Source organism: Lithobates pipiens, unplaced genomic scaffold, assembly GCF_037356315.1.
Source record: "Lithobates pipiens isolate NorthernLeopardFrog02 unplaced genomic scaffold, aLitPip1_a1.2 Scaffold_18, whole genome shotgun sequence".
NCBI lineage: Eukaryota > Metazoa > Chordata > Amphibia > Anura > Ranidae > Lithobates > Lithobates pipiens.
The window spans coordinates 332,442,409-332,457,200 of record NW_027507758.1 but is presented as its reverse complement, the minus strand read 5'-3'; the positions used below and the strand labels follow the sequence as shown (position 1 = coordinate 332,457,200).

The 14,792-nt window shown below is 41.2% G+C and overlaps 1 protein-coding gene across 1 annotated transcript in view; it reads left to right on the top strand.

Annotated features, from left to right (window-relative positions):
* Positions 1-14,084, top strand: part of TTK (TTK protein kinase) — a 91,344-nt gene extending 77,260 nt beyond the window's left edge. Inside the window, exons 17-22 of the mRNA XM_077487336.1 lie at positions 5,362-5,486; positions 5,676-5,756; positions 7,826-8,002; positions 11,963-12,071; positions 12,785-12,879; positions 13,249-14,084. Of these exons, the coding sequence (XP_077343462.1) occupies positions 5,362-5,486; positions 5,676-5,756; positions 7,826-8,002; positions 11,963-12,071; positions 12,785-12,879; positions 13,249-13,341 (680 nt within the window). The 3' untranslated portion in view covers positions 13,342-14,084. The remainder of the gene's footprint in view (positions 1-5,361; positions 5,487-5,675; positions 5,757-7,825; positions 8,003-11,962; positions 12,072-12,784; positions 12,880-13,248) is intronic.
* Positions 14,085-14,792: the final 708 nt, after the last annotated feature.

Below are 14,792 nucleotides of genomic sequence, written 5' to 3'. Positions count from 1 at the left end.
TGCATTAGCACTTAAGGATTTTGTGAGAGCTCCAGATTAATTTAAAGAGGAAGTAAACCCTGATGAGTTTACTTCCTCTTTCATTCCCTGAAAAGGCAAAGCATAATGGGCTACTATGCATCACATAGTAGTCCATTATGTGTCGCTTACCTGACACAGGAGCCAGCGAAGTCACCGCTGTCCCCTGTAGTCCGCCGCATCCATCTTCTCGGTGGATCTCGCCACTGTCATTCGGCGAAGCTGCGATGACGTCACTCCCGCGCATGTGCACGGGAGCCGCCACTCGCGGCATATCGCCGTTGACCGTGGCGCGCTCAGTGCGCCTGCGCACTGCTGTCTACGGCGCATGCACCGTAGACAGCTGTGCCTGTCTTTCGGCAAATATCTCCTAAACCGTGTAGGTTTAGGAGATATTTCTTGGACGTACAGGTAAGCCTTAATCTAGGCTTACCTGTAGGTCAAAGTGTGTTGTAAGGGTTTACAACCACTTTTAGATTATTGCTGTGTGAGAACCTATTTCATGTTGGCAGCTACTCACTAGTGTTAGCTGCTGTGGTTTGCGCATGAGTACATTCATATTACCATCTTTTATGGGGGGGGGGTGGATCTTATTGTCTGATTACTTGCACAATTTCATTTTGTTAAATGTAACATTTATTTTCTGGCACTTCACACTTTTTTATTTTTTTTTATATTTGTTCTAGCTGTGTGCACTGCTTTTTTTTTTTTTTTTTTTTTTTTTTTTTTTTTTTTCTTTTTTTTTGTACCACAGCACAGACATTTTTGGAATAATTTTTATCTCCCAATATGCATCTTGAAACTTTGGATGCTTTAGCTGTCTCCTCCCATGTAGTACCATCCTTCCAGATGGTCATCTGATTCGTTTGGACAACACCACAGCAGTGGCATATGTTGATAATCAAGAAGACTTTCAGTTGTCAGTGCCTGAACTCAGGGTTGTGGTCTTCTAGGACTTGTCAGTTCAGGGATGCCTCCAGGTTGAGCATCAAAGTGAACCTGTTTGTCTCCAGGTACAAAGATCATGCTCTGGGATCAGTACACCTTGACCTATGCCTTTTATACCCTTTTAAATTTTTTCCTCATTATGCTTTGGGATGTTGAACCAAAGGGGTGTTCTAATGATCCTCATTCTGTCAGACTGCCTCAGGCAAGTTTGGTTCAACGACTTGATGAAACTTAGCAGGTTATCCGTAGTCTACTGTATCAGGATGCTTAATTTCTAGGGACTGATTTACCATCCTGTCTCGGTCACTAGATTTAACATTTCCATTGAAACTGAAGTTCCAAGGGGCTTTAACCCCAGAAGTTTCTGTGTGAGATAAATCCTCTCCTTGCATCTGGGTCAGCATTTTGCTCTCAGCACTTTAGAGGGTCAGGTTTGCCTGATGTAGCCATTACCTCTGCAATGTGAGTGTCTGGTGACCTTCTCTTGTGAGGAACCTTTTTTGATTCTGCATAGGAGTAAGGTGGTGGTAAGGCCCAGCATTTCTTGCCTGAGAGTTTCTTCTTTTTTACCTTAATCCGGACATTGTTCTCCTGTCCCTCTGTCTGGCTGCAGTTCAACAAAAGCAAACTTTCCTCCATTGTCTGGATGAGTTTGAGTTGTGAGTTTCTCTCGGCCACTCCTTTTTTCTTTTTTTTCTAAATAAAAGGTGAACAAACACTCTACCCCCCCCCCCCCCCCCCCCCCCCCTGGTTCCTGCTGTATTTGCCTCTGGGGATGAAGAGCTGTCAGTGCCCACACAGCCAGTCCAGGAATTTGAAATCCTCTGCTTTCTTCCATCTGGAGTGCTTCAGGATGGATCAGAGAGATTCACTGTGATGGTGCTGATCAATCTGAATTGCCCCTGGGTCAACTTCATGGGCTATAGTGTGTTAGAGACTTCCTGTGTCCCTCAAAATATGAATAGGAAAAGCAGGGTTTTTGTGCTTGCCATAAAATACTTTACTTGTCCTATGAGGGATGCAGGTCTTGCCCCTCTGTTGTGATCAAGCACTTGGTACTGCTTTGCTCCTAAATTGAGGCAGTCTGGTAGTGGCATGGGGTATGTGTTGGCCTGCAGGTTTTATTTTTATTTTTTTGCCAGTGTCAATTCTCCTCCTGTAGGCAGAAGTTTGTACCTGAAGGTTAAGAATTGCCTTGTTTCTCAGTGGATTCCAAAAATCCTATTATGGAACGAAAAATGTGTTTTAATTTTATTGTCTCAAATGTAAAGAATATTAATCGAGAAAAGCACTGTATTTATTCTCTTTTCAGCAAATAGATTGGGACCATCCACAGCAGTCAACCCTTTCACTTGCCAGGTCGTACAGCGTATGGACCTAAAGCACTGCTTCAAGCTGGCCAGGTCACTTCAATGACCATAGACATATAGCATAATTGTTCATCAGACTCTGCTGAACAATCTGCTGATCGGAGTCATTCACCTCAAATGTGACCTCCTGCTTCCCTGTCTCCAGCTTCTCCACCTCCCAATACTCCCCTTCCTCTTAATAAAACAAAAACGCTTCCTCCACTCTTCTTTCCGATCTCCTTCATAACACCTAAAGGGCTGATTTTCATCCTCCCACACCCCCATAAAACGGTGTTCACTATGTATCGGTTTATGAATGAAAAAGGAGTCTATATAGATTCATTCATCCATCCATGTAATGTGCAGCTTAGACTACAGAGAATGGGACTTTCTTCAGTCCTTTCCCCTGTCTCAAAAAAGATATCTGCGGTCTGAGATGTGATATCTCACCAAAGATGTGCCCCACCTTAAAAAAAAAAAAAAAAAAACCCCATAGTAAGGCTCTTTCACATGTCTGAGGAAGAAGAACTTTAAACCAGGCCTTTTAAAGATAAGGTCACGGTCAGATTTTAGGAGTAAAAACTAGGAACAAAAAGACAGTTGGGCAGAATTTGCTGCAGAGACAGACACCACAAGACATTGAAGGAAACACACACACACACACACACACACACACACACACCTGATTCAATCTTCATCTTAAAGCGTGAGTCCGACGTTTTTTTTTTTTTTTTTTAAAAGCCAGCAGCTACAAATACTACAGCTGCTGACTTTTAAAATAATGTCGGCACCCGAAGCCGATCTCTCGATCGTCTCTCGGGTGCTGCCGCTGCCATCTTGGGTATGGGAATCAGGAAGTAGAGCCTTGCGGCTTCATTTCCCGGTTCCCTACTGCGCATGTGCGAGTCGTGCTGCACAATAAGGATGGTCCCTGCTGTCTCTGGGATCCGTGTGTTTCCCAGCAGACAGCGGGGGACCTTCGGAAAGGGGCGTAGATTCTGCGGAAAGGGGCGTACCTTCTGCAGATATCTATGCCGGAAGTGGGTTCAGATACCTGTACTGTACAGGTATCTGCACCCCCCCTCCCCCCTGAAAGGTGCCAATTGTGGCGCCGGAGGGGAGGAGGGTTCCAATGAGCGGAAGCTCCACTTTAGGGTGGACCTCCGCTTTAAGAATATAATACATTGATATTTTTATATTCTACATTTTGATATCGTTCTTGTAATATTTGATATTTTATTACTTTTTGCAATTTTTACACATGAGCTGAACAGGCTTCCTTGGAACTTTCCCCATCAATATAATTTACAGAATAACGATTTAAATACCATATTAAGGGTATTTAACATTTTGTGAAAGGGGGCTAAAGACCTTGTTCATGTGGGGCCTACACCTCTGGAATCGTGTGTTTACCTGTATAGGGATGCACAGATGTTCTGTGAATCCCTGTGCAGGCAGTCCCATTGATGACATTTGGGGTGTAGTAACTGCTGTTGCTCCCAATTTTACATCCATGTAGGTTCCAGTTCCTGCCCCAATGTCCCTAAGCTCACATGGTCTGCGTTTGGGATCGTGCACCCACACACCCAAGGATGTCAGATTGGAGGCATTGGCTATGCCTGTGCAGCTATTGCATCTGAATTGACATAAATGGGACTACCTGCACGGGAATGCATGGAACACCTGTGTATTCCTGTGTGGGTAAACATGGCCCTCAAAGGGCATACGCTTTAGTATGCCACATGTAAACAATGCTTTAGTAGCAATTTAGCAGGAATTTTGTAAGTTAAGTTGTGTTTATGTTCAATAGTAATGATTTTAATGTTTTTTTTTTTTTTTTTTTTCCTTTTTTTTTTTTTTTGTGAAAATATCGTTTTGATGAACATTTGCGCAATGCGGGGTCCAAAAAATCAGAACTTTTTTGTTCCATGGGTCATAAGCTTTTACAAAATGTATGGTTTGAGGGGTCTTTTACAAATTCTGAAAGCTGTAAGAGAGAAATTGGAAACCTCCAGCTTTTTAGAGTAAATTGTTTTTATTCACGGTTTTTCATAAAAAGGTGCCATTTAAAATGTACAAATATTTCTTATTAACTCTACAGTTTTTACTCCTATATTTGGTAGGACTTTAGCAGGAATCTCGTAAATTTTTGAAACTTATGAATCTACTAATGATTTTAGTGTATTATTAGTGAAAATATTCACTGGATAAACAGTTGCGCAAATATTGCAGTGCCTTAATCAGTAGCACCTTTTTATTCTGCTGTCCATGAGTTTTTAGAAAATATATATTTGTTTTGGGGCATCTTTTACAAACTAAAAGCTGGGGGAAAAAAAGCAATGGAAAAATTGCTCTCAAAAGGGAAAGATGGAAAATGAACATGAAAACTTAAGCCTCGTACACACGGTACAATTGTTGGTAAACCAAGCATCAGATTTTTTTTTCAAAAGGGTGTGTGCCAGGATCTTGTCTTGTATACTAACGGTACACAATTGTTGTGTCACAAACACGAATATAGTGACGTACAATGAGGAATTTCAGCTCTTGAGCGCCACCCTTTTTTGCCCCTTCTGCCAATTTCGTGTTTGAGCATTGATTTCAAGCATGCATGTTTGTACATTCAACTTCTGTGTGATGGATTTGTGTACTGATCATATGAAAATCTGACGTCAAACTGTTCGCTGAAAACTTACTAGCCTGTCATCCAACATTTGTTGGCAGAAAATTGGACAACCATTGTCAAATGGAGCGTACTAACAGTAAGATTTTAGGACAACAGTCCGTCAACAGACAATCCCCTGCCAACAATCGTACTGTGTGCACGAGGATTTAGGTGGGGGGAGAGGGAGGTAAAGGGGGAAAAAAAGTGGGAAGAAAAGGGGGTGTTATTTAATAATACAAGAGCATATCTAGAGCACTAAAGTATCAATTTTAGAAGTAAAGTGCCTCTCGTTAATTGCCTAAAACATGTAAAATTACAAACGGATAACACTTCCTTTATCAATTTTGATGTTTTCTGGAATTGCGTTTTGATTTTTTTTTTTAGGTATCGTTCATAGTGACTTGAAACCTGCAAACTTTTTGATTGTTGATGGCATGCTTAAACTAATAGACTTTGGAATTGCTAACCAAATACAGCCAGATGTGACTAGCATTGTTAAAGATTCTCAGGTAAATATCCCAGAAAAGTATACTGCCTTTTCTTCTTTGCTTTGAACAACCGTGTGTGGTTTTCTAACAATCTACCTAACATACCTTGTGTATCTTTATATTCCTCACCACCTTCCTTTTTTTTTTTTTTTTTTTTTTGCTTTCTCTTGAGTATATGTAATTACAAGCCTGTTCTGCTTATTTTAATAGGTTGGCACAGTCAATTATATGCCACCTGAGGCTATCAAAGATAACACTTCTTTTGGTGAAAATGGAAGGCCAAGGTCCAAGGTAAAATGTCATATCTGGTTTTATTTAGTTGGTCACATGTCCATTCCTTTTGCTGTTTTGGCTTCTTCTCTTGTTGCTATCTGGAGACTCATCAATGTTTTATATTACAATTAAAAACTTAAGCCTGTACACACAGGCTGAATGTTGGGGGGCATCGGCTGGTTCAATAGAAACCGGACGTCATTTAGCCAGTATGTACTGCAGCCAGTTTGACAGAAGCTGGCCGTTTGCAATTTGTCGAAGAGGCAAGACCAATAAAGGTCTGCTGACCGGAGTGTCGGGGCAGCAGCAGGGCATATTGCTGTACCAACATCAGATTGTTAGTTCATCGGCTCCAACCTGAGCTGTCAGTTTTTTTTGTTTTTTCGTTGAGCCCATTGGGGTGAATGGGGAAAAAAAACCTAGCAGTATTTCATCAGATGTATTGGATATTGATCTGGAAAGAACCACACACACAATCAATAACAAAAACTAAAAAAAAGAACTATTCATATCTCTAGAAGATTTATTCCTTTCTCTCAGAACCTGCCCTTTGATTTGAAAAAATAAAATAAAAATCAAAGACTTTGTTCAATAACATTATAGCCATTGCATTTTTTATGTTGCATGTATATTGCACTATTGTAAACCCTCCCATATCTGCTCAGTTGAGCTTAGGCTGGCCTTACACAAAGCAAATTTTGGCTGGTTTCTAATGAACCAGCTAAAAATTTTGAATTGTGGTACATCCTCCCACCCGACTTACTTCAATAAGAAAATCAAAGGAGGTAAAAAATGTCTGAACACCAGTTGCATCTATCGGATGCAGTCACAGTGCAGCTGTTCTGTAGTGTATTTGTTTCAGAGAACCCGATCTGAAAGATCCTGCCATTTAGCAGCTACTGAAAAATTTTCAGAAAGCCCTGAGCTTCTCCATAGATACCTTGTAGGATTCTATATGGCAGCTTTCATGAGTGGGCACTATACCTGTTCATATGAGAATGATCCAATGGCTTAAGCGTATTGAGAGGCAGCCCATTGAAGGTTAACACTTATTCAGACCATCTTTGGATGTCTACTTTCAGAAGTTGACTGTGGGGAAAAGTACTCTTACCCCTTAAGAAGAAGGCAAAGGTTACAGATTGGGAGCCAGTAAGCATTTCCTTTTGTAAGCAACCAACCTCCGGCTTCAAATAAAAGCCCACATCTCAGCTTTGTAAGAACTAGAACCTCAAGCTCCCTAGTCCTTGAAGCAAATACTTCTCTAATTGAAGGGACACCTCCCTTGCTCAGTTGTGGGGCTGCTAAGGGCCTTTGTTGCCTCTCGGGTTCAGGAGATCTCAGATGGCTGGGTCCACAGAATACAAGCTGGAATATTTGTGCTTTCCCCTTCACACTTTTATGTGCTCAAGGGTGTCTTCAGATCCCTGAAACTTTTTTCCTCGTAGCCCTGAAAACACTACTGCCCAACAGGGTTCTTGTACCTGTGCTGGTAGAGAGGAGATTTCACGCTTCCCAAGACAGATGTCTGGCCTACCCTAGACCTCAAGGGTCCTTACAAGTTGCTAAAAATTCAGGATGGATGATTGCTTTTCTTTGAGGGAGACTTCTGAAATCAGTGGATAAGGATGTTTCCCTACATATCCCAGTTTTTCAACATCGCCAATGATTTCAGGGCTTTTGTAGTGCAGGAGCGCTGCTACCCCTTATTTTATTTAATAAAAAGTAGTCACCTTCACCAGCATTTTATAGTCTACATGTATTTACTTTGGGTTATGACTTAATGGGATTTTTGAAGGAGGGTTTCCTGATGGTGATGCACCAGTGTGTGATGAATTAGCCACTTGTAGTCTCCATGAAACTGCAATAACACAGGGGCACAACTGGGGACATAAAGCTTTTTCACCCTATAACAGGATAAGCTAAAGCAAAGGCCTTCATAACATGATTGTCTGGTATTCTTTAATGAAAATGGAAGATTAAAAAAAATATTGGAAATAACTTGAACTTATGTGAATATTTTATGTTCTTTGTACGTTTCATGTATATTCTGAGACACCGTGTTTTTAACTATTGATTTCTTCTTTTAGATTAGTCCTAAGGGCGATGTGTGGTCTTTGGGTTGCATACTATATTGTATGACTTACGGGAAGACCCCATTCCAGCATATTACTAATCAATTCACTAAATTGCATACAATCTTGGATCCAAGCTATGAAATAGAGATACCTGATATACCAGAGGACCACCTCCAGGATGTTCTTAAAGTAAGCGTGTTTTTAATTTTTTTTATGACCAATGTTTGAAAGTGTTTGTGTTACAGACATTGTTCTCATAGACCGCTTTTTATCTTTTCGCTTTTGTCTTTGAAGTATACGACCATTTTATGTACATAGATCCAAGATAGGGAGATCTAATAGATAATTTTTTATTTATTTTTTGGAGGGAAAATGTAATTTTTTGCCAAATGGCCAGGTAGTTTGATGAAGCAGAACATGAGATACATTGAGGGTTGTTATTGTATTGCTACAGTAGTTGAGTTCAAGGACCCTCCTAAAGCAATTAAGACTGATCTACCCCAACTCGTGTCTGCCTTAACACAGATTTAAAAACCAATGAGTGGGGGGCACACATTGACAGTCATGTCCTGCAAGGAAGTGTAAGAAAATCTCTTATGTTAAACATTCGCAAGCTCACAGCAATCTGCAAAGCTGTCTTGGCCTTTCAAGAATAGGTATTGGGGTTTTCATATGCTAGTCTTCTCAGGCAACATCACAACGGTGGCTTATTTAAAACATCAGGGGCAAGTTTATGTCTAGGAAGTTGCTGCAAATCACTTCCTGGCTAAACGGGTGTGTTGTGTTTTTTTTTTTTTTTTTTTTTTTTTTTTTTTTTTTTTCTCTGACAGGAAGAACAAACGCTAGTCTAAGATGCCCTGACCTTTACTTGGGCCTTCATTCTAGCACATGCATGTCCAAAGTCCAGCCCGTGGGCCAATTGCGGCTTACATTACAGTTTCAAACGGCCCCACTGGTATTTTTGGATATATAAACCTCTCTCTCTTTTGTGGCCCCAATTAATCCCAGAGCGCCTTGGGGGCCACAAAAAATATATACCTGTATATATTGGTGTATAACACGCACTTTTCCCTCTGAAAATCGGGGAGTTGTGTGTGCCGATTCCTGCTGTCTGAGTTGAAGGAGGGGGCGGGCAATGCCAGCTTACACAGAGCGGCGATCTCCTGTGTACCTGGCAATCGGTCACACAGTCCCACATCCTGGTCCAGGATTGGACCACTGTTCTGTCTATCGCAGGAGGCGGTACTGTGTGTGACTGATCGCTGGGTACACAGGAGATCGTGGCGCTGTGTAATCCGGCACTGACGAGGCTGCAGATGAGCAGGCTGCATTAATGGGCAATGGAGAGGCTTCTGATGGGCACTGTGCAGGCTGCATTAATTTGCATTGGCGAGGCTGCATTAATGGGCAATAGAGAGGCTGCTTATGGGCACTGATCAGGCTGCATTGATGGACTGTGACCCTTATTTTGCTTCAAAGTTCTTTATTTAAAATGTAAGCTTTTTCCCCCTGAAACTTCCTTCTTAAAATGAAGGTGCTTATTATAAGCCAATAAATAAGGTATATCCAAATAAACCCACCCAAGCTCCTCCTTAGCCCTGAGCGGCGCTTGAGGAATCGTTGGGGGAGGGGGGGGGCACAAAAGATAGAAATATATCTCCTATAATATATAACATGCCCAAGCTAATTTCTTCACCACACACCGCCACAAAGGTAAGAGAATTTTTGTTGGGCAGTGCATTAGTGCTCGGATGAACACAATTTTAATGGTTCAAAGAATGTCTGACAGAATGGTCGGCCCTCACGCATGTTCACTTCATCAAATCTGGCCCACTTTGAAAAAAAGTTTGGACACCCCTGTTCTAGCATATGTGTACTACTCCCCAGGAAACTAGAAAATCCAGGCAAACAAAGCGTGGGTTACCGACTCAAAGTGATTGTAAAGGAAAACCTTTAATTAAAAAAAAAAAAAAAAAGAGAACCTGTAATGCTTGGTCTGTGCAGTGGTTGTGTATAGAGCGGCCCCCGATCCTCCTCCTCTGGTCCCCCCGCTGGTGTTCTGGGCTTCTCCTCCTTTGCGGAGTGCCCCTATAGCAAGCCACCTGTGGGGGTACTAGTGCATGGCTTGCTCCTGAGCTGGCTTTCTGCATTCATGAGACAGAGCAAGGCTCAGCCCTGCCCCCTGCTTCTGCCTCACTTGCTGTGATTGACAGCAGCGGGAGCCTTTGGCTCCTGCATCTCAGCCAATCAAGTGAGAGAGGCCCATAGAGCCTTTGGTCTTGTGCACATTACTGGATCAAGTTTATGCAAGTATGAGTGGGGAGCTGCACACTGAAGGTTTGTTTCCTTTGTGCATAGAATGCATGAAGATAAAAAACCTTGAGCCTTTACAACCACTTTAAGACATATAGGTCTTGGGCCTCATCAACCAGTACCCTGAAAATGCATACAGCTGACTCTATCTATATTTGGAATAGTTCTTAGCCACCCATCTGCTACTTAAACTTTTTTTGTGGATTATCTGGAAGTTGACTGTGCACAAGTCTGGCTGTTCCACCCTAGAATTTTTCTGTAATGTTTGCAGCTCACAAAGATGAGGCCCCCATTGAGCAGATCTGCAAAGCCACCACTTGGTCTAGCTAGTCTACCTCTTTGAGGCACTACAGTATTCACTTGGTATCTAGCCAAGATCTGGCTTTTGATGGGCACATTTTTTTTAAATTCATTTTTTTAGCCTTTTGTGCATCTTTTTAAAACTGAGGGGTGGCAGCTGGTATGGAGCTTTTAACCACTGTGCTTGTGCTTCCGGTAGGTGGAGGAGTCTACTATCCTGTGACCATCCTGGAGGATTTGGAAAAGTTTTTTAAGATAATTGTGTTTTTACTTTTTTTTTATTTTTCTTTGTGAAATAATTAATTTTCTGTTTGTTTTTTGATCCTGGTGATAGTCCATAAAAGTTGCAGAAAATAGAACATGATTATAGACTGTGTTGATTATGTGTTGGGTGCTGAATGAAAAAAGGAGATGCAGAGTTTCCACTATGTTGCTTAATGGTAACCACTTCCAGACAGCACCACAGAAGATTTGCTCTTCTGTCTACAGGGGTACACGCCGCTTCTGTTGTGATCAATCACAGCAGAAGCTGATCTCCAGGTGGGGCACTGGATGTCTGTAGAAACTTAGAATGGAACTCTGCCCATGTAAACAAGGCAGAGTTCCATTCTGTTTGGGGGGGAAGGGATGGATTGTGCCCTGCAAAGCAGGGAATAAAATCTATCTTTTCCCCTTGTAAAAGCAGCACACATGTCACAAAAACATTGGCTAGGCACCATTAACCTTTTTATTGACCTAGATGTTTAACCCCTTCCCAGCCAGTGTTAGTACAGTGACGGTGTATATTTTTAGCACTGTATTAATGTCACTGGTTCCAGCACTGTGTATTGGTGTCACTGGTTCCAGTCCCATTATAATTCACTCATCACCACCATTACTATATTATATATATTTCTTGTTTAAAGTGCGAGGGGGGGGGAGGCAGCGGTGATCAATTGCCACCAAATGAAAGCTCCTATTTGTGGGGGAAAAATTACCTACATTTTATTTGGATACGGTGCTGCATGACCACGCAACTATCAGTCAAAATAACTGTCGTATCGCAATAAAAATGGCCTGGTCATGAAGGGCTGTAAATCTTCTGGCGGTCAAGTGGTTAATCATTGTTTTATTTTACTATAATCGTAATACTTCACTGCTCTGTGCAACACTCTTGTACAGAACTGCTCCAAAACACCCTCTTCACGGGATTTGACTGACAACCGCATGAGCCAGTGGCTCCTACTGCTTTCAGACAAGCCTGTGAGGGGGGAGAAGAGGAGAGAGGACCTGCAGCCTGGCACATTGCTGGATCGATGGAGGATTCAGGTAAGTGTTTAGGGAGGGGAATGGGGAATCTGCTACTGAAAGGTTGTGTTTTTTTCTTTATGGCATAGTCTATATAGCCACTTTAACATTGTTTTCGATCGAGAGGTATGATAGCACTTTTACCATATTTTACGCTATAAAGCGATGCTGTAGGATGTTATGCGATTACAGCTTTATATCACCATAATCCTTCTTTTTTTTTTTTTTTTTTTTTTTTTTTTTTTATAGAAATGTTTAGTGAGAAATCCCAAGGAAAGGATTTCTGTTGCTGAACTGTTGGTGCACCCCTACGTTCATATACAACCTCACCCTCACCCTCACCCTCCTCCTCAAACAGGTATGTAAAATGTTTCCATTTCAAAATTAAGGTGGAAAAAACAGAAACACCACATTTTAAGCACTTACCGACCCAAGCTATAGCAAAATATAACTGTCGGCCAGTTCTGAGAAGGCGTCATGTGATTTCCTTGCGTGATCCCACCCGCTACAGCGAGCTCTATGATCGATGTGTCCTCTTGACACAGCTGATCACAAATTGGGGTAAAGAGCCAAGTGATTGGACACAGCCGATAACAATGCAAACACACGTGCTGATTATCAGCATTTCTTCAGCGTGAGAAGAGAGCTGGTAACTGACTAGTGGAAAGGGGACATATGCACTGATAATCGGGACACTGATATCAGTGAAGCCCCAACTGTGCCCATCAGTGCAGTCTATCAGGGAACGAAACTAAGGCATTTTTTGCTAAACGAAAAAAAAGAATTAAAAACCCAGCAGTGATTAAATACCACCAAAGAAAGCTATTTGTATGATAAAAATGTAATTTGGTTACAGTGCTGCATGACTGCTCAATTGTCATTCAAAGTGCAACAGTGCTAAAAGCTGAAAATTAGCTTGGGCAGAAGGGAGTACAAGGGCCCAGTAGGCAAGTGGTTAATGGAATGCTTTTCATTACACTTCAGACACACTTCCTCCGGTAGTGACATGATATTTTGTGTGATTTGTGATTTTGTAGAGAAGTTTAAAGTTGTGTTTTTGCTTGGTTATAGATCAAGTAAGGAATGATACCGCAAAAGAGATGGAACGAGTTCTTGGACAACTCATTGCACTGAATTCACCAAATTCTATATCCAGAGCGGCTAAGGTGAAAAAAAAAAAAAAAAAAAAAAGCTTTAACATCAGATGCTACAATATTTAACTGTTGTCGTGTGCCTATGTACTCTTTACTGTGAAGATTGATGTTTTTACTTGCCAAGGTCTACTTCTGTACAAGGATAGCCCCGTGCGTTCCCAATAGCTAAACTGATACAGCATTTCCCCCCAGAACACATATGTAAATAGTAGGCATAAACTTTTACAGCTGATAATTCTTTGAATGTGTTTAACCTTTCCTTTTTAGTATCCGTATATTGGGCTAGTACAGTTAAGATGTGAGATTATGTATGCTAGTAATTTCTCTTCATTTGAATTAAATACAAACCATTTCAGCGTGTGTGTATTTTTTGTTTTGCAGAGTTTGTATGAACAATATAGCAGTAGCAACAAGGGCCTTGATTTGTGCCCAGCTGCCAAAGAGACCAGTCAGAACACATGGACAACCAAGTAAAGTGCAACACCAAAATGAGCCATTTAAAGCTCCTTGCATGATCATTAGGTGAAGACCTGTAGCCAAACCCTTGTAACTACTCCAGAGTATTAAAGCAAATCCTCTACCGTGTCTTTCAGTAACACTACCACTGTTGGCTTGTAAATAGAAATGTATATGTAAATTCTGTGTTCCTTTATGCATAAAAAAACTGATGCACATTACCCAGCACTATTAAAAACATTGGCTAGTCTGCGTGCATGTGTGAATGGCCTGATTCAATTTGGCATCTGTGTCTGTCTAGGTTATCCAGCAGTGTGTGTTGATTGTGGTAATTCAGTTGTAACCTGTATAACCAATTTTTTCCCTGGAACACTTCTTTTTTTTTTTTTTGGTTCTAGTTTGAATTCTCATCAATCCACGTTTCTGTACATTGTATATTGCTGCATTTACCATACATGATGAAGTCATTACTTTCCACTTGAAGCCATAAAAATTCTCAAACAGGTTATCAGTCTCAACAGATTATCAACATCCCTGTGTGAAATGTGATTTTTAGTCTGTGAAATAACATCCATGTTCTGTAAATGTTACTCTTTAATATGTTTGTATATATGTATTTCTAATGCTTTTCTAAATAACATCACCAATGCCATATTTAAAAAACCTATCCAAGGAATGTTTTGTTGATGTATGCGTAAACTGTCAAGATTGTAGATACATTTTTGACCTGTAAAGCACAATAAAAACAAATCTATATAGAACATAGGGATTGGCTCTTTGGGGTTTCAAGTGCTGGTGATGTGAAAGGAACAGGTAGAGCGGCCTGGCAACCCTTAGTCTGGATGATCTGTATCCCAGATAGATCTATTTGTATTCAGATATGGGGAGTCTCCACTTCTCATGACAGAGATAGATATTTTATTAATATATTATTTATATCCATTTCCCCCTGTGCGGAGAGACCGCAGCAACACTGCTGACGTAGCGCTGGGGGGGATAAAACCATTGCACACAGCGAGTATGTTGTTCTAATAAAAACTAAAGTAAAACAAAAGCAGAAAGTAGAGGTACTGTTTTTACCCATAAATGGCCAGGTGGGCCATTTGCAGCCTCTGTGACAGCTCTTTGTAAGGATGATTTTACACAGAGAGCTGTCACAGATTCCCCACAAACCGTACACCAAGCACCACTGTCCCTATACACATCTGTCACAATGCCCCATCACATCATCTGTACCAGTGCACAAAACATCTGCAATAGTGTACCATTGTAACATCAACATCTGTCAGTGTCCCACTAACAAATAAAACATTTAAATTGCACCTGTCCCCCCGGTGCTCGCGTGCAAAGGTGAACTCGTACGTAAACAGCGATCGCACCACATGTGAGGTATCGCTGCAAAGGTCAGAACAGTAGCAATAATTCTAGCACCAGACCTGTATAACTCTAGTAACCACTAAAGGTTTATA